Source organism: Hyposmocoma kahamanoa, unplaced genomic scaffold, assembly GCF_003589595.1.
Source record: "Hyposmocoma kahamanoa isolate Upper Pololo Valley unplaced genomic scaffold, ASM358959v1 76, whole genome shotgun sequence".
NCBI lineage: Eukaryota > Metazoa > Arthropoda > Insecta > Lepidoptera > Cosmopterigidae > Hyposmocoma > Hyposmocoma kahamanoa.
The window spans coordinates 9,042,982-9,069,332 of NW_020653900.1; the positions used below are offsets into that span (position 1 = coordinate 9,042,982).

The 26,351-nt window shown below is 36.9% G+C and overlaps 1 protein-coding gene across 1 annotated transcript in view; it reads right to left on the reverse strand.

Moving 5' to 3' along the window:
* The window catches only part of LOC113232618, a 29,385-nt gene extending 5,890 nt beyond the window's left edge, over positions 1-23,495 (reverse strand). Inside the window, exons 1-14 of the mRNA XM_026467389.1 lie at positions 23,451-23,495; positions 21,157-21,240; positions 17,294-17,613; positions 17,035-17,204; positions 15,056-15,195; positions 14,507-14,660; positions 14,106-14,270; positions 13,705-13,820; positions 12,024-12,100; positions 5,773-5,866; positions 5,462-5,548; positions 4,957-5,036; positions 2,598-2,651; positions 877-943 (exon numbers count right to left, since the gene is read on the reverse strand). Coding sequence (XP_026323174.1) covers positions 877-943; positions 2,598-2,651; positions 4,957-5,036; positions 5,462-5,548; positions 5,773-5,866; positions 12,024-12,100; positions 13,705-13,820; positions 14,106-14,270; positions 14,507-14,660; positions 15,056-15,195; positions 17,035-17,204; positions 17,294-17,613; positions 21,157-21,240; positions 23,451-23,495 — 1,653 coding nt within the window. The remainder of the gene's footprint in view (positions 1-876; positions 944-2,597; positions 2,652-4,956; positions 5,037-5,461; positions 5,549-5,772; positions 5,867-12,023; positions 12,101-13,704; positions 13,821-14,105; positions 14,271-14,506; positions 14,661-15,055; positions 15,196-17,034; positions 17,205-17,293; positions 17,614-21,156; positions 21,241-23,450) is intronic.
* Between the last annotated feature and the right edge of the window lie 2,856 nt (positions 23,496-26,351).

Consider the following 26,351-nt stretch of genomic DNA (forward strand, 5'->3'; position numbering starts at 1 on the left):
ACCCTTATGCATTGACTTACAATTATATGGACGTCGGGTCCGCGCTAAAAAGTGTCCGCACTTGTAAGGCGCTAAATCCTATACAGAGCGCCAAACTCCGCTTTAGTCTTCATTTGTTCGACTGACAGCGCGATACTGCGATGATATTACAATTTAAATTTCGAATAGGTTGACTTGGGACATTTTTTTCGTGGTTTTTGTATTAGACCCGTCGTCCATTTATTTGTAAGTCAATGCCCTTATGCCACAAATTCGCAACGGTGGTGCGTATATGGGTACAAAGTATTGGTAGAGCTACTTATGAAAGAGTTCATCCAGGGAAATACTGCCTTACCTATTTCTGCCGCCAAGCAGTAATGTGAGCATTATTGCGTTCTGGTTTTGAAGGGTGCTGGTGAAATTACAGACACGTGGGACTTTTTAATTTATGTCTCAGGGTGACAGGCGCAGTGGCCGTGCCACTCAGATCTTTGCGATTTAAAGCTCTGAGTGGCACTGCAATTGGCATGGACAGGCGTGAGCTTAATACAGCGCGCACGATTTGTTCGTCCCGTCATTTAGTATCTTGTATTGGATGCGTCCAACACACGTTTGCGCGTTAACCTTGAACATCCTGCCGAATGCACCATCACCGATTCGAATTTGCGGCCTTAGAGGTACAATATTTTCAATTATTATCTTAAATTTTGAATGGGACCGATACTGAGGTACTCCCTCTCAAACAAAAAAAAACTCATCGCAATATGTTCGCAAATGTTGGAGTAATCGCGTTACATACACAAAAAAAAATACAATCGAATTTCTCTCCGAAGAGAATCTCCTCCTTTAACTCGGTTCTTATAGTTATACTATGCCGAATAAGTAGGTAAAAGTTACCTTTTCATAGCTAATCTTGTCTTTATTCACATTGCGTGGAGGTACAACTTCCAAGCTATCGGTATGCCTGCAAAAAATGTGTAAATAATTTGTGAAAGTCATAATGGCGCTAAAAAAGAAGATATAAAGCAAACACGTTTTTCAGTTTTGATAGATGCCCAAACTTATTGTCATTAAAACTTATGCCTTCAAATTAGACGCTTGTAGAATGGCGTGACAGTTGTGTGTCTGTTGTAGCGTTTCGGTAATTTTTAGTTCAGTTGTTGTAATGTGAGCGCAAAAGTGGCGCGTGCGTGTCTCGATAGTGGCGCTGCAACCGAGCTTCTAAATATTGTATGAAAATTAGTAATGGCGCGGCGACAGCACTACAGTGGCGCCACTGCAGTGCTTCTAAGAGTTTAATTTGAAGGCGACCTTAGTTTAATCATGGCCCAATAACTCTTGAGGACTGCTAATCGCGTTAAAAGACAACGTAGACGGGTATTTAGTACTTATTGGTACACCACATATGGTGTACCAAATAGCTATTTTAATTTGTTTTATATTGACGAACTACAATTTACCAAAGCTATTCTAATTTCTAATGATAACAAACAAATCAACTAGATGGTGCTTATTTCACACATTTTTATGGATCCTGCCGGCTATTCATTTACAATATGTTGATTTGCATTCTCGCCATATTTACAGAGGTCATTCTATATCCGAAACTGAACCCAAATCACTAAAAAAATAAGTAAAAAAAATTTCGTTTTTTATTTAATTGCGGTAAACAAAATTGATCCAAAAGATGTCTCTTGGATCAAATTTGTTTACCGGCGACATTTGTTGAACGGCACTTGCAAACATTTTGAACAATGACCTTAAATGCGCAGAAAGAAACGCATTTTAGATCTATTTGGTGGTGGGGTGCGGGTAGCGACGGCGGGAGAGTGTCTTACGTGCGCGCGATTGATAGATCCGTCGACCTTGCTTCCCGCACTGTGTGTTCGTCACGCTGACGAGATGTCATACATTCTTTTCTAGTCTGTCACGATGTGCCACGTGGTTTGTAAACTACTAACTCTTGTTTACGTGGTGTATAAACAAGAGTTAGTAGCACAAAAAAGAACCGCTACCAGTTTCACCAGAACCTTTTTTTAAGAAAATTTTTCAGAAAGTTTTTCTCTCGATATACTTTGAGTAGTGTCGTAGTGAGATCCTATTTTTATTATCTCCAGTGTCAAGTCCTATATAGTGGAGAACTAGGGGTAATTTCAATAAAACTTAGCAAATAGACGTAATTCCACGTACTTTTGAGGTCGGTTTTTTTAGTACTCTGTACTGATATTATTGAGGGTTACGATCTGTAGTATGGAGATTAGCAGTCCTCTTCAATTATTGGTCCAATAGTCTAAGTAATGACGTAAGTTTGTGCCAAACGTATGCAGGCACAAACAACAGCACGCTCGCCTCTACACTATGGACTGTTCTATGTCAAATTTATATAAATGCAAACAGTGTTGGGGTAGTCGGGATCATGAAAAAATGTTCACATAGAAATTAAAAATAATTATTTCATTTCAAATAATCACATAAAAATAATTATTTTTAGAAAAAAATTCAATATTTCTTTTATATTTTTTTGTTTTTTTTCTCCTTTACAATAGTGTATATAGTGCAGTAGTTGCAATATTACAATAATATAGTGTATATACATACTAAAATTAAAATATACATACGGTATACTAGAAACGTTACTCAAGCAAACGTCTATTTCGCTCTTTTTCAAAATTCTGAAATAAAAGTTTTAAAATTATTTAAATATTTATTGGAAACGAGTCAGCATATCATCGGACTTATAAAAAACCCGAAACGTTGGTATCTTTGAAAATAAAAACAAATAAAGGAAAAACATAGTTAATATTCAACTTGTAGCAACCTTAAGAACTTGATACATATTTCTTTTACTACGATACAACAGCATTAATACACGTACCTAGCTTAAAACGTAAAATGACAAGTAAATCTTTTACTCTGATATAGCTCCGCAAGAATTAACTTTTCAGATCATATTTAATCTTCTATTAAATTCCAGAACGCGAAAAGGGTTTTAAATGAAACTATACATACAGGACGTTCCGAAGCACATTAAATAATATTATATCGCCTGTGAACTGGCTAGCAGTACTATCTCAATTTTGACAACTTTACAGGTGAAGAAAAAACTCGTTTGCGTCATTATACAGCATCTGATATAGTAAAATAAAAATATGTAGTTTTAAATACTTTTATTACACATGTTTGTATGTACACTACGTATTTATATTTAATAAATCATATGCTATATAAACGATTTTATCTTCACCCTGTAAAGTTGTCAAAATTGGGATAGTACCGGTTGCCAGTTCACAGTCGATATATTAAATATTATTTTTTAAAGTTGGTTATAGTTTTAAAATTTTTTTTAGTATTGTTCTATCTGTATTTTTATGATGCCGATCGAAACGGTCAGTTATGGCCGGCCACATACATCGAAATACCGTTTCGAAATTCCGTTTACAAATCACGGACTTATCACATACATACAGCACTATTCCGTTCGAAATTTTTTCCGATTAAAAATTCCATATGGTGGCTTGTGCATTTGGAAATCCGAACAGAGAAAGCCGTTTCGAATGCAAGTATTCCATATATTTTGTGGGGGTATAACACACAGTCGTAAATTCCGTTCGTATTTTCGCTGCGGAATCTCGAATCGATATTCCGAAACGGAATTCCGACTGTATGCGGCCGGCCATAAGGATTAATTCCTTTTAAGTAACATAATTACATTTTACTTAACCTGTCGCATAGTCGTGGGACACCCTACTTGGCCATCAAATTTTAAAACTCAAAACGTTCATACAGGGTTTCGTCAAACGCCATTGATGGCTTTTGTTTGATATTTCTTAGTAGTTTAGAATAGCAAGCGCTGTGGTTTTGTTGTACCGTAAAGACAAATAATATTATATCCCTATAAACTTAAAGGACAGCTAATTTTGTTAATACTTATTATTTAATAATCGGGAAAAGCTTCACTACACATTACACTAGACCGAACTACAGCTTTTTTATATTTGATGACATTGACTTACAATTTATGATGACTATTTCTGGTTTTAGTTTCTCGGAATACACAGGGTAACAAAAGTAATCTGCAGAATTGCTCGACATTTTGAGTATCGACACGTGTAATCAAAGTAAACGAGTAAATTTGTAAGCAACAGACGATCGACATCGTATTTTGTCGATCAACATTGTGTGATCAGACAAAATCGAGTAAAGCGCAGGCCACACCGCGAACGAAGCTAAGCCAACTTTGCCTAGCTCACGTAGCCGGGGCACCTATTCACACTTTGGTTCACACCGAGCTAACTAACTAACCCAACGATAGTTTAGCGAACTATGTATTATGTCGCCCTTCTGCCCCCCTTCACCCCCGCACGTATCCGTAGTGTAGCATGTCACTACTTACTACGTATTTTCTTAGTGTAGCTTTGCATGCAATTACGTGAGCTAAGTTAAGTCAAGATAGCTTAGCTGGCATAGTTGGTTGCATGCGACTACGTGAGCTTTTTTGTCATGGGTAAATCCTCCTAGGATACTTCTCCGCCGGGGGGGCAGCGGAAAGGTTATGGCTTACTTACTACTGGCTAAAACCCCACGGTGGCCTTCTCGGGTGCTCTAGTGGGAGGGATCCGGGATCGACTTTGCGCACCAGAACCCCCCAGCATCTGGGAGGAGCTACATCCTCCCCCTCCCCTTCCTTACAACGAAGCGGATCATACCGCCCGGTCTTCTTCCAAACTTACTGGCGAACGAAGCTACGCTAAGTTAGCTTAGCTTCGGCGTGGTCTGCGCTTAAATATGTACGTGCGAAGCAGACGATCGGCATTGTAGTTTTTGTCGATCAACATAAGTGATCGGTCAAAATCGAGTAAATGAGTAAGAAGCAGACCATCGATATCGTATTTTTTGCAGACCGACAAGTGTCGATTGTCAAAAAATCTGTGGTCCCGTTTATTTGCTCTGTATATATTTTGTCTATAGGGGACTCACTTCGAGCTACCGTCAACAAGTTTTTCATGTCTTGAAACGTTATCTTCAAAAATATATCTTGCCTCTTCGAAGAAGGAGGTCTGTCGAAAGGTGCAATAGGTATAGGTAAGGTATTAGGTAATAGGCGATAAAATATGGGCAACGACCTATACTTTTATTTGTATTTCTTGATAATCTCAATTAGCCTTTGTCAAACATGTAACTGTATTGTTTAGAACACTGAAAATTCCAAATTGCGAAAAAAAATATTTGTTAAATTTAATATTTGTTACATTAAATTTACTAAAAATTCTACACAGTTTCGACTCTAGTGATTTTGAATTCATTCTCTGAGGTGAGCTGTTTTGTCCGATTTTATTATCCGATTTTATATTTATACTTATATATTTTTGTACGTTACAAAGCAGATTTCTATACATTTTTATTTCCTCATGGAATAAATTTCGTAATCAAGTCTAGTTTAATTAAATGAAATTGATCTATTATTCTGTTGAACTAATTGTACCTTTCTACTGCCGACGGTGTAAGTATCTGGCGCCTTTGCACTGCTTGCGCTTGCGCGTGCCGACTGCCGACACTTTTCGATTGCACGCTGTTGTACAAAAAATTAAAGTCTGTACTGTACAGTCTGTAATTAGTACGGCAAAAAGTCGAATTCGAGCTGAGGTAGTATCGACTGTTAAATAACAAATATTGCCTCGGAAATTAGATAGAGAAAACTAGCCTGAAAATTACCCACCTGTTTCAAATATGCACCATATACCAATGGTGTGCAATAAATAATATTTTGTTGTATTAAATAATTAGAACACTTACTAGTTTGGTTGTCGAAGCGATCTCTAGGGAATCTCGGGCTCCAAGCAATGCGGCACGGTTGCCACCGTAGCACTGGCTGAGTCCTGATGCTGTCCTACAAAATGAAAAATAGATCCGCAGATGACAAATAATTAAGGTAAACGTCCACAACAAACCATTTCTATAGTAGCAATGATGCGGATTAGTGGCCTAGTGGGCAGAGTCTGCCTATGAAGCCACGTGTCGCGAGTTCACATTTCGGTTTTTTTTCATTAGTTTTATGTACAAGTTTGTTTAAGTACCTACCTATGGTTTAACTATTAGTTTTTGGTTTAAAAATGTGTTCCTATTTTATTTTAGTAATTTAAGCTCTTTAAACTTATTACTATTTAAGTGTAATATTCGGTACTCGTTATGTATGGTTAAATTTTTTTCTGTAGGTATTCATTAATATTGTAATTACAGTTTATACCAAACTAAATTTAAAAAAATTCGTCCAACAGATTGTCGCTTTTAACTCGACATTGGCGGAATCAGCGAAGGTATCGATGGAGCTATAACATATATACGAGTATATAGTATAGTATATATACGAGTGGCGCACTATAAGTTTCCGGAATGAATAAGAAAAAAATACTATAAATGGTCAGAAATGAATTTATTGTTTTTCAAAATATTCTCCGTTAGCGTTAATGTCACTCCTCCGTGACAATCTCTGAAACATATTTTTCGTACTCTTCGACAGCCTCTTCAGGTGATGAAAATCGTTGACCGCGTAACTGGTCCTTAATTTTTGGACATAAGTAAAAGTCACAACGTGTCAGGTCGGGGCTGTACGTAGGATGGCTCATAAGGTCAACGTTGTTCACCTGAAGGTGAACAACGTTCACCTGAAACATTCATTTGTCTGTCTGGCCGTGTGAGAACTGGCATTATCGTGGTGTAAGATAATACGGCGTTTACGGTCATTTTTATCGAGTTTGTCAATAACTTCCGACAAACAAATGGTCGTGTATCAATACACTATTCATCATCATCATCATCATCAGCCTATTGCAGTCCACTGCTGGACATAGGCCTCCCCTAATGCACGCCATTTCGCCCTGTTCTCGGCTTGACGCATCCATTTCCTGCCAGCAATCTTCCGCAGATCGTCACTCCATCTGGCTGGAGGGCGTCCCACACTACGTTTGCCAAGTCGTGGTCTCCACTCAAGAACTCGTTTACCCCAGCGGTTGTCGGTTCTTCGGCAGATATGTCCAGCCCACTGCCACTTCAGCTTGCTTATCCGAAGAGCTATGTCGATCACTTTGGTTCTCTGTCTGATAACCTCATTACGGAGTTTATCTTTCAGAGAAACTCCGAGCATAGCTCGTTCCATAGCTCGCTGAGCGACTTTAAACTGGTGGACTAGCCGTATCGTGAGTGTCCACGACTCAGCTCCGTACGTTAGAACTGGTAGGACGCACTGGTTGAAAACCTTTGTTTTTAAGCTCTGCGGGATGGGTGACGAAAAGACTCGACGGAGCTTCCCAAACGCTGCCCAGCCAAGCTGAATCCTCCTCCTGGCCTCCTTCTCGAAGTTATTTCTACCTAACTGCAGAATCTGCCCGAGGTAAGTGTATTCGGAAACAACTTCAAGAAGGTGGCCATTGACGCAGATGGGTCTCGGATCAATGTGGTCATTGATCATGACTTTGGTTTTATCAAAGTTCATGCCAAGACCAATCCGCCGCGAGGCGGATGCTAGGCTGTTCAGCATGATCCAGTTCCTCCAGCGATTCTGCCATTAGGACTATGTCATCTGCAAATCGCAAGTGTGAGATGTACTCGCCGTTTATGTTAATGCCCATCCTTTTCCAGTCCAGCGTCTTAAACATATCCTCCAATGCAGCGGTGAACAGTTTCGGGGATATGACATCCCCCTGTCTCACCCCTCTGCGTAATTGGATAGGTTCAGACTGCTGGTCCTGTACTTGGACACTCATGGTAGCAGCATCGTAAAGACATCTCAACACTTGTATGTAACGATAGTCCACTTGGCACCGCTGTAAGGATTCCAGGACAGCCCAGGTTTCGACAGAGTCAAAGGCCTTCTCATAGTCCACGAAAGCTAAACACAGGGGCCGATTATACTCTTCGGACTTCTGTATAATCTGCCTCACTGTGTGTATGTGGTCTATGGTGCCATATCCTCCCCGAAACCCGGCCTGTTCCGGTGGCTGAAACTCATCGAGTCTTCTTGCGAGGCGATTCGTGATGACTCTAGAAAACAGCTTGTAGACGTGACTCAGGAGTGAGATGGGTCGGTAGTTTTTCAGTAGAGTTTTATCTCCCTTTTTAAAGAAGAGAACTACAATACTCCTGTTCCACGCCCGTGGAGTTCTCCCGCAGTGAATGACCAAGTTAAAGAGCTTCTGAAGTTCCTGGATAATAGGAACTCCTCCAGACTTCAAAAGCTCCGAAGTAACTCCGTCTTCACCGGGGGCTTTTCCATTTTTAAGCTGTTTTAGAGCCAACACGATCTCGTCTTGACTGATTTCTGGCAGGTCGTCGGTATAGTGGCGCGTCAAGGTGGCTCTCAAATCGTGATTGTCACGCTGGACCCGAGGAGCATTTACAGCGTACAAACGGCCATAGAAGTCCTCTATCTCGGCGAGTATCTGCTGCCTTGACGTAACGGTTAGGCCATCGTGCGTTGTAAGCTTCGTCAGGTGGCTCCTTCCAAGCTGCTGAGTGGATACTTTGGACCCTCGGTTTCGCTCTATCGCCTCCTCAATGAGGCGTGTATTGGAGCTCCGAAGGTCACGCCGTACCATCTTCGAAATCTGCTTGTTTAGGTATGACCTCTCTGACGAAGTGGCCTGGATGTCATCGCGTCTTTTCGTCATAAGTCGCAGAGTCTCATCCGAGAGTTTAGACTTCTTTCCCGTACGCTGCAATTGACAGAATTTGATGCCCTCGCTTCTCAGCGTCCCAACCACGCCTTGTAGGGCCTCGTCAACGTCCTCGGTGGGTTCCAGCTCGACGAATCTCGCTTCGAGAAGTTCATGGAACTTCTCGGAGCCCGCCATGATCTGGAGTGGATTAGGACGGAGCGTGGACTTCATCAAGCGGCTTCTTTCAAGTTTGACATCGATATTCAGAGAGCCTCGTACAAGTCGGTGATCAGATCCGGTGCTAAACCTGTTGATCACTGAGACATCTCTGAATATGTGTCTGTCCGTCAGGATGAAATCGATCTCATTTTTAGTCACAGCGTCGGGGCTTCGCCAAGTCCACTTCCTTTGAGGCTTCTTCTTGAAGAACGAATTCATCAAGAAGAGCCCCTCGTGCTCGAGGAAGTTGACTAGCGTTTGCCCCCTGTGATTCCTTACTCCATAACCATGCGGGCCGACTCGAGACTCGTCAAGATTTGGGAATCCCACTTTAGCGTTAAAGTCCCCCATAACAACGTTGAAGTGAGCCTTGGTGGTGTTGTGTAAGGCTTTCGATATGTCCTCGTACATATCTTCTACATCGTCATCCGAATGTGTCGAGGTCGGTGCGTAGGCCTGAATGATCTTCAGGCTATACCTTTATGATAGCCGAAGGATCAGGTACGCTACCCTGTTCGACACACTGGAGATCTCTTCAACGTTGTTAGAGAGGACTCTGTTGACGAGGAATCCTATACCACCTTGGGATGTTTGATCACCCTCGCGGAAGTACAGTAGATGGCCCGAGTCTAGGGTTATGGTGTCCTCTCCCTCTCTTCGGACTTCACACAGCCCCAGAACATGCCATCTAATGTTCTCCAGTTCCACTTCCAACTGTGCAAGGTGTTCGTCAAGCCTAAGAGTTCGTCCGTTAAACGTAGCCAGGGTCAGTTGTTTTTGGTAGCCTGCGGTAGCCCGGGGATTCTTAGCACCCCCTACCCCGCCGGTACCATGGCCGCTACCGTGACCAGGAATAGCGGGGCGACCGGGAACTGGGGGCCTTCGATTGGTTGTGCCGTCCATGAAGGGGGTTATTGCCCATAATCTCCACGCTGGGCATGCGGGTTGGAGATCGCAGGGCGCTGCCTTTGTACTACCGACGCTGCTGCCCGTCGGTAGCCAGCAGATTTGACAGCGCCAATGTGGGGAAGGGCTATACCGCCTACTACCGGTCGCCAGAGCCTCGTCGGTTACTGCAGGATGTACCGCGTGCAGGTGAGGTTGACAATAAGAGCTGTGATGGTGTGTGCCCCCTTACATCCCACCACACTATTCACGGTACAATAATTCCACAAAGCAACAGTAGCCACGTGCTAGCGATCATCCGCTTAAAGGCACTTTGCACGCGCGCCACTTTGGTTAGTTTCGGCTCATCTCGAAAGACCCATACGCTCGATTGCTGTCTTGTTTTGGGATCGTAACTATAAATCCATGTTTCGCCACCTGTTACTATGTTCCACACCAAATTTGAGGCCCCTTCGTTGAATCTCCTAAGCATGGCATTGCACCAAGTGATGCGATCCGTTTTTTGAGCCTCAGTCAAATTGTGTGGGGTCCACCGAGAGCACAGCTTTTTCACACCCAAATGTTTGTGTAGTATTGATTGTATTTGACTCATGCCAATGCCTAAAGATGCCTGAAACTCATGGTATGTCACATGCCTGTCTGTTTTGATCATACGGCGCACAGCATCGATGTTTTTGTTGTTCACAGCAGTGGACGGGCGATCATCATGAAATTCGTCACTAAGATTCACACAACCGCGTTTGAATTCTGCAAACTAGCTATAAATAGTCGTCTTGCATGGTGCTTCATCGCCAAAAGCAATTTGATACCGAGCGAAGCTCTGCTGAGCTGTTAAATTACGCTTAAAGTCGTAGAAAATCGTATTACGAAAATTTTCACGAGTTAAATCCAAGGTGATGTAGACAACCAATTACTAAAACGACGCCACAATGTAAAAACAAGTGACAGTCAGATGAAACAAACTGTATTCTACAGCCAAAGAGTTCCATTTTCAAAGGTTGTATTACTTTTTAAATATTGTTTATGTAAGTGGCCAGTTCCGGAAACTTATAGTGCGCCCTATGTAAAGAAGATACCAACGTGTAATTTTTGTAATGAGGAATTTGGCGGAAAACGCTCTCACAATGTATCTACGCGTAATTTATACCTTGTTGGGTTCATAAGAAAATAAACAACGTTTTAAGCGCGTAATATTAAGGCATGTGTCGGTCATTCTCGGACTAGTGTTTACTACCTAATTACCGTGGCATTTTTTATTGTTTAAACATTCAAGTATATTATCGTGTAATTATTAAATAACATTATACGATACAATACTCGAATATTAAATAATATTGCGCGAAAAAAATCGAACGTGAACGAGTAGTGAACGCTAGTCCGAGAATGACCGTATTATTTAAGGCGCGTTCTATCCGTTAGATGTTTTCAAATTAAATGGGCACCTACATCGCAGTCGTATAAATTCTTCTGCTTCCTTGTACATTCTTTCCTTTACACTAATAGCGTCTTCAAATTAGACACTTATAGAAGCGGTAGTAGTGCCACTACTAATTTTCATACAACATTTAGAAGCGCAGTTGCAGTGCAACCTTTTGGTGTGCCGCGTGGTCGTTGCTTGTCTTTATGGATTATCATAATTATATTATAATAACTAATTGGTTTATTGTTAAATAAATATAGCTAACCTGTTTTAAGCACAAATGTATTATTATAATACATTTGTACTTTATTATAATACATTTGCACTTATTCATACTTAGGTGGTTATTGTTATTTTGAGGCAACACATTTGACGGACGTAAGACCTAGCTACCCATAGCTTTTGGGAGCTAGGCACATCTCTGTACCTATTTTTCTGTACTTTGCAAGAAAGTTATTATTTTTTTAACAAGATGCCTCAAATACAAGTACTCATTTACTTAATTTAGGCATAGCAACTACACTATTAGAGTTCTAAGATTTAATTGTACAGCTTTATGATGACTGTAAAATAATTCAAGTTCCTTTTTTAACCGATTTCATATATAAAGGAGGAGGTTTAAATCCGGAAAAATAGTTTCATTTCCTATATTTATTGTTTATTTGAATATTATCACAGCTTCCTTTACGTTTGTTTTACATGTATTTAAATTATAATGAAATAAATTTATTTTTGTCTTTGTTGTAAGTAGGTACCTCTAATAAATTATGACCCTGTCCATAAAGGGCACATGCATGCAGCAAATGGACAGACATCAGACGACACTGTACACGTAAGGTGTAACTTACATGATCTTCAGAATGGACCCCATATTGCCTCGTATGTCAACGCTCGTGGTAGTGACATGGCGCCCCATCCCTTCGGGCTACAGGCAAAAAAGAAAATATGTTGTTATATATTTTCTTCTAAGGTTGTTACCTTAACAACCATATAATAAACAATTTTATTTTTAGTTCATATCAATTAACACTTACAAATACATAAGCATCGTTCCTAGATTTTCGTGAGTGTTACATTGGAAATAATAGTATGTTATTGACACAATCATTGCATAATGAGGGTTCTCAAAGTCGAGTGCTGTTGCCAAGTGGTCTAAAATAGGTCGGTCATTCTCGGACTAGTGTTCACTACCTAATTTTTACTATTTAAATATTCGCGTAATTATTAAATAAATAATATTTCACGATACAATATTTGAATATTAAATAATATTGCACGATAAGAAAAACGAATACTTGAATAATAAACATTTCCACGGAAATTATATAATAATAAAAAATAAAATCAAATAAAATTATTATAATGAACAAAACAAAAAAGAAATATTGTCATTATACATAATAAACATAACAAAATTATTTTATTATAGTTCTTACTTTATAGTACCAAACGTTTCGTCCTAATTAAACTACTTGAATGTCGCTTCTAGTTTTTCTCGTTCTATGTATCTTTGTTAATTTTGTATAACATTCACGTTAGCGATTGAACGAACTAACTCATATTTAAGCAACTACCCACGTTAATGTAGAATAATTTTTATACTTAATCTTTGTCGTTCGATATTTCAACTGTACTCATATTTTGTTATTTTTTCTCATGTTAAGTGAATGAAAATTGTTAGTGAGAAATAAATCTTTAAACCTAAACTAGGTTATGGACACTATTCCGAGAATAATAACCACTAACGCATATACTCACAGTCCCGCACTAGGGAAACTGTATCGCGGGTGCCATGGACACAAACAAAGACAACCACAAATCACACCCAACCTCACGAGAGAAATAAATGTAGGTAGGCCATACGAATATTTCTCCCGGCCCGGGAATCAAACCCGGGCCCTCTGCGTGGCAACCGTTCGGTCACAGAGGCAGTTAAAACTGCCTAATAATATGTATGTTAAAATATTTTGCTAATCGTATGTATACATATATCGTAAATTGGAATATGTTTTTTGGTAAATTAAACATTATGGTAAAATTAATTTTTTTTGTATCTATAACTATAACTCAGGGTGGGGTTTGCATTAATATTAGACGCAATTGTTTGATGACTTAAGTATTTCCCCGGTAGTTTTATTTGAAAAAAAAACAGACGAACGCCATTTTAGATCCGAAAAAAATTGTATTTCCAAATTTCAAAAGTAAAGCTTTAATAGCAATAGAGCTCTTTGTGGAAGAGTTTACCTAGGGAAGTATTGCCACCTTATCTAGTTCTGCCGTCAAGCAGTAATGTGAGCATTACTGTGAAAGGATGCTAGTGAAATTACAAGCACGTGGGACTTGTCAACTTATGTCTCAGTGTGATGGGCGCAGTGGCAGTACCCCTCAGATCTTTGCGACTTAAAATTCTGAGCGGCACTGTTATGGATAGCGTGTCGTTTACCAGCAGGTGCGCGACTTTTTCGTCCGGTCACATGGTATCATTAAAAAAATTTAGACCTTGTGAAAAAACACACTTCTAATTCTTACCGTCCCTTCGATATCCAGGCATTCCCAATTGTCAGGCATTTTTACCCGTTTTAGATAATAGTCTTTAACTTTATCCGCCATCGGACAGTTCGATTTTATGAACGTGTCGTGGAACGCTGCGAAAAAATTAATCGTTATTAACTAAGTAGAGTCGAGTCTAAGGGAATTAAATATACGTTGCGAACGCAAGATTCAATTTCCTTAAATTAATAAGATTCTTCAAAAATACCGACAAAATTAGAAATAAGTAAATAATATACATACCTATATATTGAGAGAGTAAACGCTTCGTGAGCAAGCTCTTGATGAACTATATTAAATTATCTAAATCGTTTGGCCCTCTCAGCACAAACGCCACACATGCACACAAACCCTTACTTAAATAAACTTTGTAACTTTACCGTATTCTTTCCATTTCCTCGGTGCCGTTTTCGCAGCTTTCACGCGCTGCAAGGTCAAGCGCCGCTCCGGCGGTTTGAAAGTTTCCATGTCGCCGAATATCACGAAAGGACTGCCACTATCATTGTTCAGTTTCTGATACCATGCAGTTTCTTCACTTTCAATTTCTACAAATAAATATTGCAAATTAATGAAAGCGCCATCTACCGATACTTTTAATAACTGCTGTAATCCAAAATACCGACGCTTGTCCTGCTTCTAACTATTTGATTTTTTTTCCATCCTGCATGTCATATTTTGATTTTTTTTAATAAAGTTTTTAGGGTTACCAGCCGATTAGGGCCCAATACACATGCGTATTAGTTTAAGCATTTAACCATTTTACAGGCTGTTATTAATTTACCTTCTTCAATTGTTGCACTTTCTTCCTCTTCTATTGGGTCTTCGCGCAGATCATCTTCTATGGGAACTTCACAACGCAACAATGCCGGCAAATCAAAAAAGTATTGATTTGTTTCAGGAGATCCACCCGCGAAATTGTAAATGAAGTTTTGGAACTGTAAATTTTACATTAAGTAAAATACTCATTATTATAATATTTTTAATTTTTATAGCATATCGACTGTGAACTGGGAATCAATACCATCTAAATTTTCACACACTTACAGTGTCGAGAGAAAAATAATTGCTCGCGTCATTATATAGCATCTGGTTTATTAAATAAAAATACGTAGTTTTTAGATATTTTTATTACACATGTATGTATGTACCCTACGTATTTTTATTCAATAAACCACATGCTATACAAATGACTTTTTCTTCACCTGTAAAGTTGTCAAAATTGAGATAGCACCGGTTGCCAGGTCACAGCCGAAATATTTTTTACTATACATATATAGTCTTTACATTAATTCTGGTAATTTCCTAAATAGAAATTAATAAAATTGTTTACCTCAGCTATAATGCTTTTCATTTTCTCTTGCCATTCATAATTAACTCGAGCTGCAGTTTTGTATCCTCTTGAAAGATGAAGTATCAATGATTGTCCCTCGGAGAGCACTTCATGCAGGTTATTAATGTATTCCGTATACTCTAACAAAAATTGGTATCAAAATGTATTCACGGAAAATATAATATTTATAGTCAATGAATATACTATCTACGTAGTTAAAGTTTACAGAACAACCTTTTGCACTTACAACCATTTAATAATACATACTATAGGTAAAATAATAACTGAGACCGTAACGAAAATAAACAGATCGGTGGTAGCTCAGTGGCAGAGCTGTTGCTTCTCAATAGCAAGTTTGACGGTTCAAGTTCCTGTGGCGCGATGTCTATTTTTCCCCAAGATTTTACTATCCAAGTTAGGTAGGTACATTTATGAATACTTAGTAGCAATACCTCTCGCTAACGATGAAGGATCATCGCTGAAAGCCCTGAAAAACGTGTAAAGTTTCCATGTGGCTTTGAGCTCGAATGACAGACTGTAGCATCCTCTTCTAAAGAGACCTATATATTACTAGCAATGGAACATGTAATGGGATGATATGTGACGAGAGATATTTTATGCTGTTGTATTCGAGAGTGAATAATAATATGAATATTGCACCTTGGCACACTGGAGAATAACTGGCTCACTTTTATTGAACTATTCGCGACAAATGTGGCGAGCTCTCTAAAAACATATTTCCAATATTTTTTTTCGCTATTTATTTAGTTTTAATGGCTGAATAATATACCCCATACATTTTTAAATTCTAATGTTATGATAGGGATGTCTGTTAACATGTATAGTCAATTTTTGTATTATCATCTTATATTTTGAGCAGCGATCTATCATCTCGCATCTAAGTGGCGCGGTGGTTGCCTACCTTTATTTCGTTTAAATTTTACTATGTTCTTCATAAATGTTTAGGCAGTGCTTCCCTGCAATATTTTTGCTTCAATGTTACTAGTGAACAACGAAGAAGTGCCGTGTAATTAATTACAGTTACATGTAAGTATTTGTTGAGAGATGTAAATTTACCTCTGTACATTTAAAAATTTATATTATCTGGACTTAACTTAAAAAATCAGTTAAGGGTGTCACGTTGCAAAAGCAAAAATATACATGGTTTTGCTTATTTCGAATTAACAATTGATTAGTTCTGGTTATATATTTTGTTAACAAACAATATTCGTCATTATACATATTTACGATACGAAACGACAATATTTTAAGAAACATATTTGTTGCTTTTCAACTATTAAAAACCTAAACTATTCGTTGTATGGCCACGTGGTACTAACCTTGTTATTTCTCTAAATTATTTCGAAATAGCAACGAAGACTTAAATGAATGATTGATTTATATGCTTGAGCCAGTGGAAAACAGATTAATCACAATAGGGGACAAGTACTCCCCTAACTGACCCCTAAATTATTTCCATATGAGCATTACACACAATTTGAAAAATATTTTGCATAAACCGAATTTCCATCATACTAATATTTAGGCCCATTAAAAATTCACAAACACGTAACACAGTTAAATAATTGCGTGGTGATTTTAACTAATATACAAAAAAAATATTTCGAAACAACCAATCCCGTGCTTTTATTACCTGAATGACAATGCACGATTGTTTACTTAAATTCTTGATTTTCTAAGTCTGTTGCTTGGTCATCAGTTGAAAAGAAGGTTTAGAAGGAGGTGCAAGCCAATAAAAATTTGTTTTTGTAATTTTTATAGTGCAATTTATTGTGAAATGTTTCAACTAGCATAAATATTGAATTGGAATACCGAAGAAAGGTTTGTTATCTATTAGTAAAATTATTGGTTGTCCTAAGACCATGTATCGATTATTTTTTCGTAAACGTATACGTATTTTTTTGTACTTACAATACTTTAGAAAGTAATGTAGGGCGTTTATAAAATTTAAAACTTACTTTCTATGATTTGTAGCTTCTCCAATTTTCCTTTTCTTCGTTCAGCACACATGACGTACATTAGTCCAGCTAAATTCTTGCATTCTAGCTGAGTTTGTAAAACAGATATTTTTTCTTTCCTCTCTCTATAAGCTTCGCGTAGCATCAATGATGATCGTGCTTGCTCATTTCTATAATATATAAAACATTTAACTTTAGCTACCTAGAATACGAAATCACATTTGAACATTTTGAAATACATTAGTTTGCGTTAACATACTGCAATACAAAATTAAATCTCTCCTTCAAATAACTAGTCTCTTTTTCCAATTTTTTTTGAAATTCCTTCCGAAGCTCCATTTCTTTTTCGTTCAAGATATGGTGAAGCTTCTCGGTATCTAATTCTGTTTCAGCTTTTTCGTCAAATTTTGTGTTTGCACATACACATTTCACTGTTGGAACAAATGGCTTCGGTTCGTTTTCTTTTTTTTGTTCTTCATTTTCCACAGTTGACGATAATGGTGAATTTTGTTCTTCTCTAATTACCTCTAATTTATCTTCAAAATTCACTGGTATGTTGATTTGTTGGTCTACTGCGTGCTGTTTCAAAATAAAAATATTTATTGAACGTAAAGTCTCGTAAGCATACAAACATCGTATAATAAGACAAGTATGATTTAATTAAGTAATATAATATAATAATAATAAATTTAATTGTCCTAACTTTCATACTCTCATCATGGCATGTTCACCTGTAATTGGTTAAGCATTTTAACTGTAACACCCTGTCGAAAGTGTGTAAAATATTGTTGTAACCGAATGTATTAAGCGTTAGTGAATTTAAATAAATACATAAATAAATGATAACTCCATACAAATGTAGCAACGCGGCTGCATACGTTTGCACAGTCTCGCGGTGACCTCACATTGCGTATCGCGGGTCATCGCAAGCGTCATTAATTAAAGAATCATAGAATTGAACCGGTCGCTAGACGTGCTTATTGTTGTGTTTAGGGTAGTTTGATCAAAAGTAACTAAAATTCTTCAGCATGAATAACTAAAATTCTTCAGCATTTTATTTCTATTTTATAATCATACTCGATGCTGATATAAAAATCAATACGTAAGTACTTACAGCATTTAACAAAGGTTATTTCCATATAGCACTAGCACGACAATATTATGACGCACACCTTGATTTTTAATTAATTATAGTGTTGGTAATAGTATCTGCATTTACCCGCCGAACAGGCGGAGTTGCCCTACTTGCTCTTATGCTACAAAGCTGCCTTCTAAGATCGTTATGCCTATTTGACGTAGTTAGTTGCAGCTTAAGGTTCTACTATTTTAAAGTTTCTTGAACCAGTATAGCCTGAGTAGAGTCGACTATGCATAGATCTTGGGCAAAGTTCGTAAACATCTATTATTAGATTTTTTTAAACTTCGCTTCGTCTAGTTTACAATTAACAGTGTCAACACTGCCAAATTAAACTAAGTTTTGACGAGACCAATAATACATCTTGTCTACAGTATTTCACTGGTTCCAGTATATATGTATACTACAGAACACTATTACTCTAGCGAGAAGTATATCTTTATCTTGTAACGAATAGTCAGTATATCTCACAGATTTTTTTTTTGCAATACAAATAATTGCCGTAAAGCTGACTAAAACGCACAACCAAATGACATAATTGCGTATGAATTAATTTAAGTGTAAATTAATTAATTTAACTGTTGTTCACATTGTTCACAAAAAAACGGGGCAACGTTTTTCGAAGTAAAAAAAAAAAATCATTAAAAAGTGAAATTATCAGAATTATCTTTAAAAAATTGACTACGCTCAGGCAATATTCGTTGCTGCTAACTATGCTTAACTTGAATACTATGTAATGTACGCGAAACATTTTTCAACAAAAAGTTTTGCCTCATTTTATAAAGATTACAGTTCATATTTACTTAAGTACCAGTTCAAGAAAAAAAAATTAAATATGTTTAATTTATTTTTTGTATTTTACAGGAACGAAATTAACTTCGCCATTTGTAATAAAGTAGGTAATAATAATTATATAAAGTTTAAAGTAGCCTCGGAATAGACATTTTATTCAAATAATTGAATTTGTTTCGTTAATGAATTTTCTGTAACGTCCTGTATAAGCACGTGTTCCATGAAAACAATAAACATATTTTTACGTACGAGTTTGTGTAGGTCCTGTAATAGCATAAGTTTAAATTTTTCCGCTGGCAACACATTATAAAGAAAATTCTGTCGTGCATGAAGTTCGTAACATGTGATGTTTTGTGAAAAGTGTTAATTTTGTAAGAAAAACGTTGTAACTTGAGTATGATTTCTCTTACAAAGTGTAAATAAATATAATTTTGTGTGCTCTGTGCAGTGGCAATTGTTTTACGGTGTAAAAGTCCATAGAAAAATACATGGATAAGGCCGTCACCTGAGGTTGTAAAGGTTAGTGCTTTTTTCGTCTGTTGTTTGTCTTAAAATAGATTTCTGTGCGGGTCGCAATGATATTTCAGTTTTGTTTGTGTAACACATTCATGTGACTTTTCAGTTTTTCACGGGACCTTGAACTACAAAATGGTATCATCGTTTTTCGTTATCAAGGTTATGTAGAGGAGCGCGCGCGTTATTTGTCACAATAATGTTTGTTTTTGCCCGTATTTGGTTTGAAAAGTTGATATATTTATATTCAGGACAATCTGATTTTAATGTTTCTTTTAACATAACGTCACATACTCCAATACCGAGTGTAATTTTAGAGACCTCAGCCGCTTGACCTAACCTAGACGTGTTTTGATATGACTTCAATATTTCGGCTAATTAACCGTTATCAGGTTGACCGCGTGGAGGTGTGAAAGTAGGCAATTCAATTTGTAATCAAAACAATTTTTATGTAAAATGACAAATTAAACTTTTCTGTCGGATGTAACCGTGTAACGTTAGCGATAATCTGAATATGCGTAATTTAGACACGTTAATTTAGTGCGTGTGGTCACGCGACCTTAGCCATATTTTCGCGCATTGTCAGTGCGGAACGCATTTTGGCGCTTATCTTACCATATCATGATATATTGATAAGACTAAGTGTTGCCATGCTAAACTGGGAGTTTACAATTCCTTCAAAATACGAATTATTTATGGTACGGGAGACACTTGAGACACATGGTTGTCATCTTAATTATTACATTTATGAAATCTAAGCTTGGTTGCGTTGTGGGTAGCGGGCCAAGAATCAAGCGCAAGATTAGATGTGCATTTGGGTGAAACTAAATTAATTCATAACAAATATACGTAGTAATCTAAGAAATGTGCACTACAGGTTTGATGCCATCTAAAATGCTTATATCTTCCTTCCATGTGGTATATCATATACCACATGGAAGAATGGCATAAGAGAAGTTATGTAAAAAATGTTAATTGCTGTGTTAGACACAGAGAAATATAACCTACATCATCTCCAATTCTTTTAACTGTTTGACAGAGTTACAAGGAATGGGGAGGATGTAGATTATATTTTTCTGTAGGCAACGTAACTGCATTTATGCCTTTCTTCCATGACGGGTGCAATATGTTTTTTACTTCTACAGGGGCCCAATTCTGCTAATTTTTTTAACCTCTAATCATTGTAATTCCACTGAGACTCCCTTGAGATTGCATTGTAATTATGATAACATTTGTCTGTCAAAATCTAGTTGCAATGTCAGTCGAGTCTCGGTGGAATGGCACTGATGACATATTCATTTATTTAATTAGTAACAATCAATGTTGCCTTACTAAAATTACCATGGAAATTATTATGCATATATTGATTTTTAACTTGTGTAAACAGCAATTTAGTCTTCAAATAAAAGATATGTAATATTAATTAACACTAAGACAACATGCCATCGACTTGCCCTTGAAGAGCAGAACACCAAAAAATTGCAATGGTAGTTGAGTAGTAGCTCGATAGCTAGCCACTCCTCTTAACGTTCAAATTCCTGCCACTGACACTCTGTCAACAAACTGAGATGATTTAAAATTAGCAGATTTGAGGCCAACGTGTCTCTTTATGACATGTAAATGTGCAAAGTTGTTTGTGAATCACTAATCCTACAAATTGAGTTGATGTCTAACAAACTGACCTGTGTATTCCGGGTCTCAGGCACAGTTATGCTAATGCATTTGTCACAAGCGCAATCAGTGCATGTGCATGGTAAAACCCCCTCCTAAGCATTTTTAAAATAGAAACATTAAAAGTTTACAACTGCGTCTAAAGATAGAAAATTCAATTTAAACATAAGCGACTATCTCACTTCAAAGGGATTTGTTTGTGGCTTCTACGTTGTCATGCTTTCCAAACAAAACTTTCAAAACTACACTTTAACACGTATTTTAAGAATTATCAATCATAGTTCTGGAATTAGGATACAGACAACAGACATCTGGAAGGATAGTTGTCAGATGGGTTAGTAATTGGACACAGAGTCAGCTATAAAAATTTGATCCACATACATTCAAGTTTCAGAGGGTGATATACTTCATAATTGCTTATGCAGAATGAACTAAATGAAAGATTATGTTAACTGGACATTTACATAAACTTAGATAACCAAGCAGCCCACCATGCAGTCTCCCAAACATTGACGGCTGAGGTGAAGTTTATAACTGCACTAAATACACTTGTGATATTAAAGGTAATGAGGCAGCATAGCTGAAGCTAGAGGAGTTTTCAACATCCCCCAATCCTACACTATGATTCCACACAGTCTACCTAAGCTCATCTTAAGGGACCAACGAGAAGACACCTGGTCAAAAAGCCAGTACATTCAAAAGCCCTTATTATTTAATACCTACAGTGCCAAGAGGGTTCTAACAAAAGCCAGAAATTGTTTACAATTTGAGATTAGAGTGCTAGAATTCACTACCATGAAGTGGAACACACACCATTGCATCGTCTTAGCCTCTAAGGGTTAGCCTCGCTCTTGGGTAGACATATCTAGGTAAAAACTATGTGCTATAAGAAAATTACGGAGATGTAATTGGTGTTGATTACAATAGGCCAAACTGCTAGTCCACAGGTCCTAAATAATCCACCTTATTAATAGTAAGTAATAGAATTTAAAACATTTTAAAATAACTCTTACCCTTTCATCTGTGTTGGAGACACATTCAGCACATTTACATGTACTGCATATACATGGCAACTTGCCCTCCTATCAATGTAATCAAAGTATAAACAAACAACATGCAAGTATATTACTTAATTCTAAAGATCAAATTTCAATCTGAACTGTCATATTCTGTACTTAAAAGTAGTCAAACCAAAACACTGCAACTCCCAGTATATTATTTTGTTATTTCATAATAAAAATCTAGGCTATTAACAATTCAAAACAAATTGGTTTGTTTTTCAATAGAAATAGCTCATTTTGCAAAGTCGTTTATAAATTGCTACTAATTCTTAATATTATTATTATTTAACCACACGCAAAATAGGCGCTTTGTCGTCGAGTTGCGGATACCAGCCCCTTGCACCAAGTACCAAGTATTATTAAATGTACAAATTCAGTTAAATGTATCTTTTATGTTGTTTAGCTGAAAAATTACAAGAAACAGAACAATCCTTTATGCAGTTACTTCTCAACATCCTCTTTTTGATATACAGTGTATTAGTTTGACTCAGTACAAAAGTATTTTATTTTATTGAGACTTGTTAAATATTACAGAAGGATTGAAACTTTTTGAAAGATACCAGTCTTACCCTTTTGGCTTTAACTTCAAATGGGATGTCGAAACATTTATCGCATATTGCTGTACATGGTACAATAGTTTCTAAAGTAAAAAAATAGAGGATTATTAAATTGAATGACAGTTTGTTTACTTGTAATATTGTAACTTTCTTTTGGTATTGTTTTTGCCCACACAACTTTCCACTTCTTTCAAACTTATAATACATACTTCTTTTCCTTTGTATATTCATATTTTGTGTATAGATGTGGTAGTTCCTCAAACATTTAAAGAAGGTACAATAAACTCGAGTCTGTATAGTTTATTTGCATTAAGAATGCTTAATGAAATTCATACAGATACAGCTTTAATAACAATAAATGATTTGTCACTTTGACTTTCATAGACCATTCATTCTTTCATTCTCAAATGAATTTGTAGTCCATTTAAAAACAACACTGTAGATCATCATTCAGCTTGCACTCGTACATCTTTGATTGGACTTAAGTAGCTTTATACCTGTGACTTTTCCTTCACATTCAGAATGAAAAGTGCCCTAATTTAGGACCTAAAGAATCTGTTCTCTGATTTACATTCAAATCTGTTCAACAATTTTGATATGTTTGTGTAACATTAAAGATTGCAACATCCAAATTTTCATATTTGTGCATAATATATGGCACCAGGGACAGAGTTCAGACCTTCTGACAATGCCAATGGGCATTATGTTGACTAAACCACTCCTTTGACTCATGATCAAATTGGAGACATAATTATATTATTTGATTCAATTGGTGAGAATTTCTACATACAAATTTCAAAACTTTCACTATAAAATAAGCTTAACAGGCATATTACCCGCCATTTATGTATTTTCACAAGCTTTTTGATTGTAGTAACAAAACTTTTATTATTGTTTAGGTACAGAAGTAAGTTTTTCTGGTTTTTTTGGTTTTTTTTTGTATGCTCCTACATGTTTGTTTGTATAACAAACTGACATACTGACTACATGTCACACAACTGATTGTCAAAAAAATTTAACCTGCCAGTGACAAATAAATAACAAAGAAATCTTTAATGGATTTGTTGAATAGCCTGAGAACTGTCTGATGTAAATATACTAAAAATGTGAACAGTATGTGTGAGGCGAGTGCTGATACATTGAGTCCACACTTTGAAACTATCAGGGCAGTTTAAAAAAAAAATCTAATAAAAGTGTTAAGTTATTATTTGTACAAACCGTATTACACATAGAGTTATTTAAATGGTAATTTGACCTGTTTTTAACGTTGTGTGCATTACTTCATTTCGGTTTTGAAATATCTCAGGGTGTCCGATGCAGTGGCAGTGCGCCTCAGATCTTTGCCATTTAAACCTCTGAGTGACAATGCAACTGTCATGGACAGGCATGTACACAGAAGAAAAGGATTTCTATTAATAAGAACAAGCAATTTCTCAAAATATTTGCTAATTCTGAAAAAATATTTATTAAAAGTAATAAAATATTGTCATTACAAAAATACTGCTTATCTTTTTCTAATACAATTTTACTCTTAACTTTATTCTTACTTTTAGACGAACACGTTCACTTCAAGGTTTTATTTCATTTGTAATCAATTAATTGGACATTACTTACATCAAGAAATTTTTACCTCTTACATCACATTTAAATAATCTTAAATAAATTAAAAATTTCTTGGGTGTATTTTAAGAAAATATATTCTTAAACAAAAAAAGAAGTACTTTGCTATTCAGATTAATATTCTAGAGTATATTTTTAAACCAACATTTCGTTGCGTTTTCATAGTCAATGTTGTCGTGACATGTCGCCGAAGGCGCACGCGGTAACGATTACTTTTACTTGTGCTTGTGATCATAAAAATTATAAACAGTCATTAATCCAAAGAAACAATACGTAGTATCTCTAGTTTGTTAGTGTGTTATTTGTAGTCATAATTTAAGAAATTTGGTTTCAGCATTAAATCAAACTACACTTGTAACAAGCACAACTTTAACATGCAATTAGTTCCATCACGCCACTGCTAGATGGCATTAGTTGTACTCTGAAACGCGCTATCGTTTTGTTAACTTCAGTAGTATAAGTCTTCTCAAATACCTTGTTAGTGCGTTCTGTCTTTGTAGCATTTATATGGCACTGAATGGTACTCAAGTATTTGAGAAGATTCCGTCCTATTTCTACTATTTTGGCACTGAACTGTGTGCTTTCACGCCATTGAAACATACTGTTGGGTCCATAACCCTGTTAATTTTACTCTTCTTGATATTAGAAAACATAAAGGTTCAGTCAAATAGTTACGTACCTCTCAATTTTTCTTCCTTTTTTTTTCAAGTCAAAATCGGACATTTCTAATAACTAATAAATATTTTGTTAAACCTAGAGTGGCTTTGTGGCTTGAAGTAAATTAATTTGCTCTTGGATTAAATATTTCTGTCTTATAACTAAAATACACGTTTGAGAAGTTTTTTTACTATTATCTAGTAATTATTCTCTAGCGTCTATAGGGAGAGGACCGTTTTGTTGGATTTAATAAATTTGTCTTCATAAAAAGAAATTTGTCTTTTTCTAAGTAATCTGTTTTTACCGTATAGCTTACCATCAGGCGCACTACATTTTCCTCCCGTCATTTGATATTATAAAAAAAAATATAAATAAGTAAGCAATACAGTTCGTGCGAATCAAGCTTACAGTACTAGGAGAGTTCTCTTTAAAAGACTTAGAATAATCTTTACTATGCTGGCCCAATGTTTGTTAAAACTACATAAGACTTCGACCTTCTGTGACATGCAAATTTCCTCATCGTGTTTTGCTAATGACCAATAAAATTAGTGCGTAATTTGCATAAATAAATGACCAAAGGGAAACAGCAGACTCATATCCGTACGAAAATAGTTGAGGTCATGTCAAAAACATTAATTGTAACAAAATAATGCCAAGCCTGGCGTATTCGGCGTAGAAAGTTGTGAGTTCTCAAGTAAAGGCTGATTCACGTTACACCGTGCCGGGTCCGGGCCGTCACCGTGCCGTGTCGTTTCCACCGTGCGCCGGCCGGGTCAGTTATTCACTGATTCACGTTACACCGTTTGGGGTCCGGGCCGTCATCGTGCCGTGTCGTATCGTTTCCACCGTGTGCCGGCCGGGTTAGTTATTCACTGATTTACGTTACACCGTTTGGGGTCCGGGCCGCCACCGTGCCGTATCGTATCGTTTCCACCGTGCGCCGGGCGGATCAGTTATTCACTGATTCATGTTACACCGTGCGGGGTCCGGGCCGTCACCTTGCCGTGTCGAATCGTTTCCACCGTACCGGTTTTTTGTTATTTTCCATTTTTCTCTTTAGTGATAAGGTTGTGTTATGCAATTTTCATAACTTCAGTTGGCAGCTCTTGATTACTAAGTATTGGAAACAAATTGAAACTAGACAAAGAATATGGTGTGTACATACATGCCTGGAGAAAACGAGAATCCGAAAGAGAATTTGCGACGCTCTACAAAGATTTCATAGATGATGAGAGCATTTTGATCCATTACACTGTGGTTGGACTATAGTTGACCACTTTCCGGGTGCCCACCGAATGCATTCATATTACG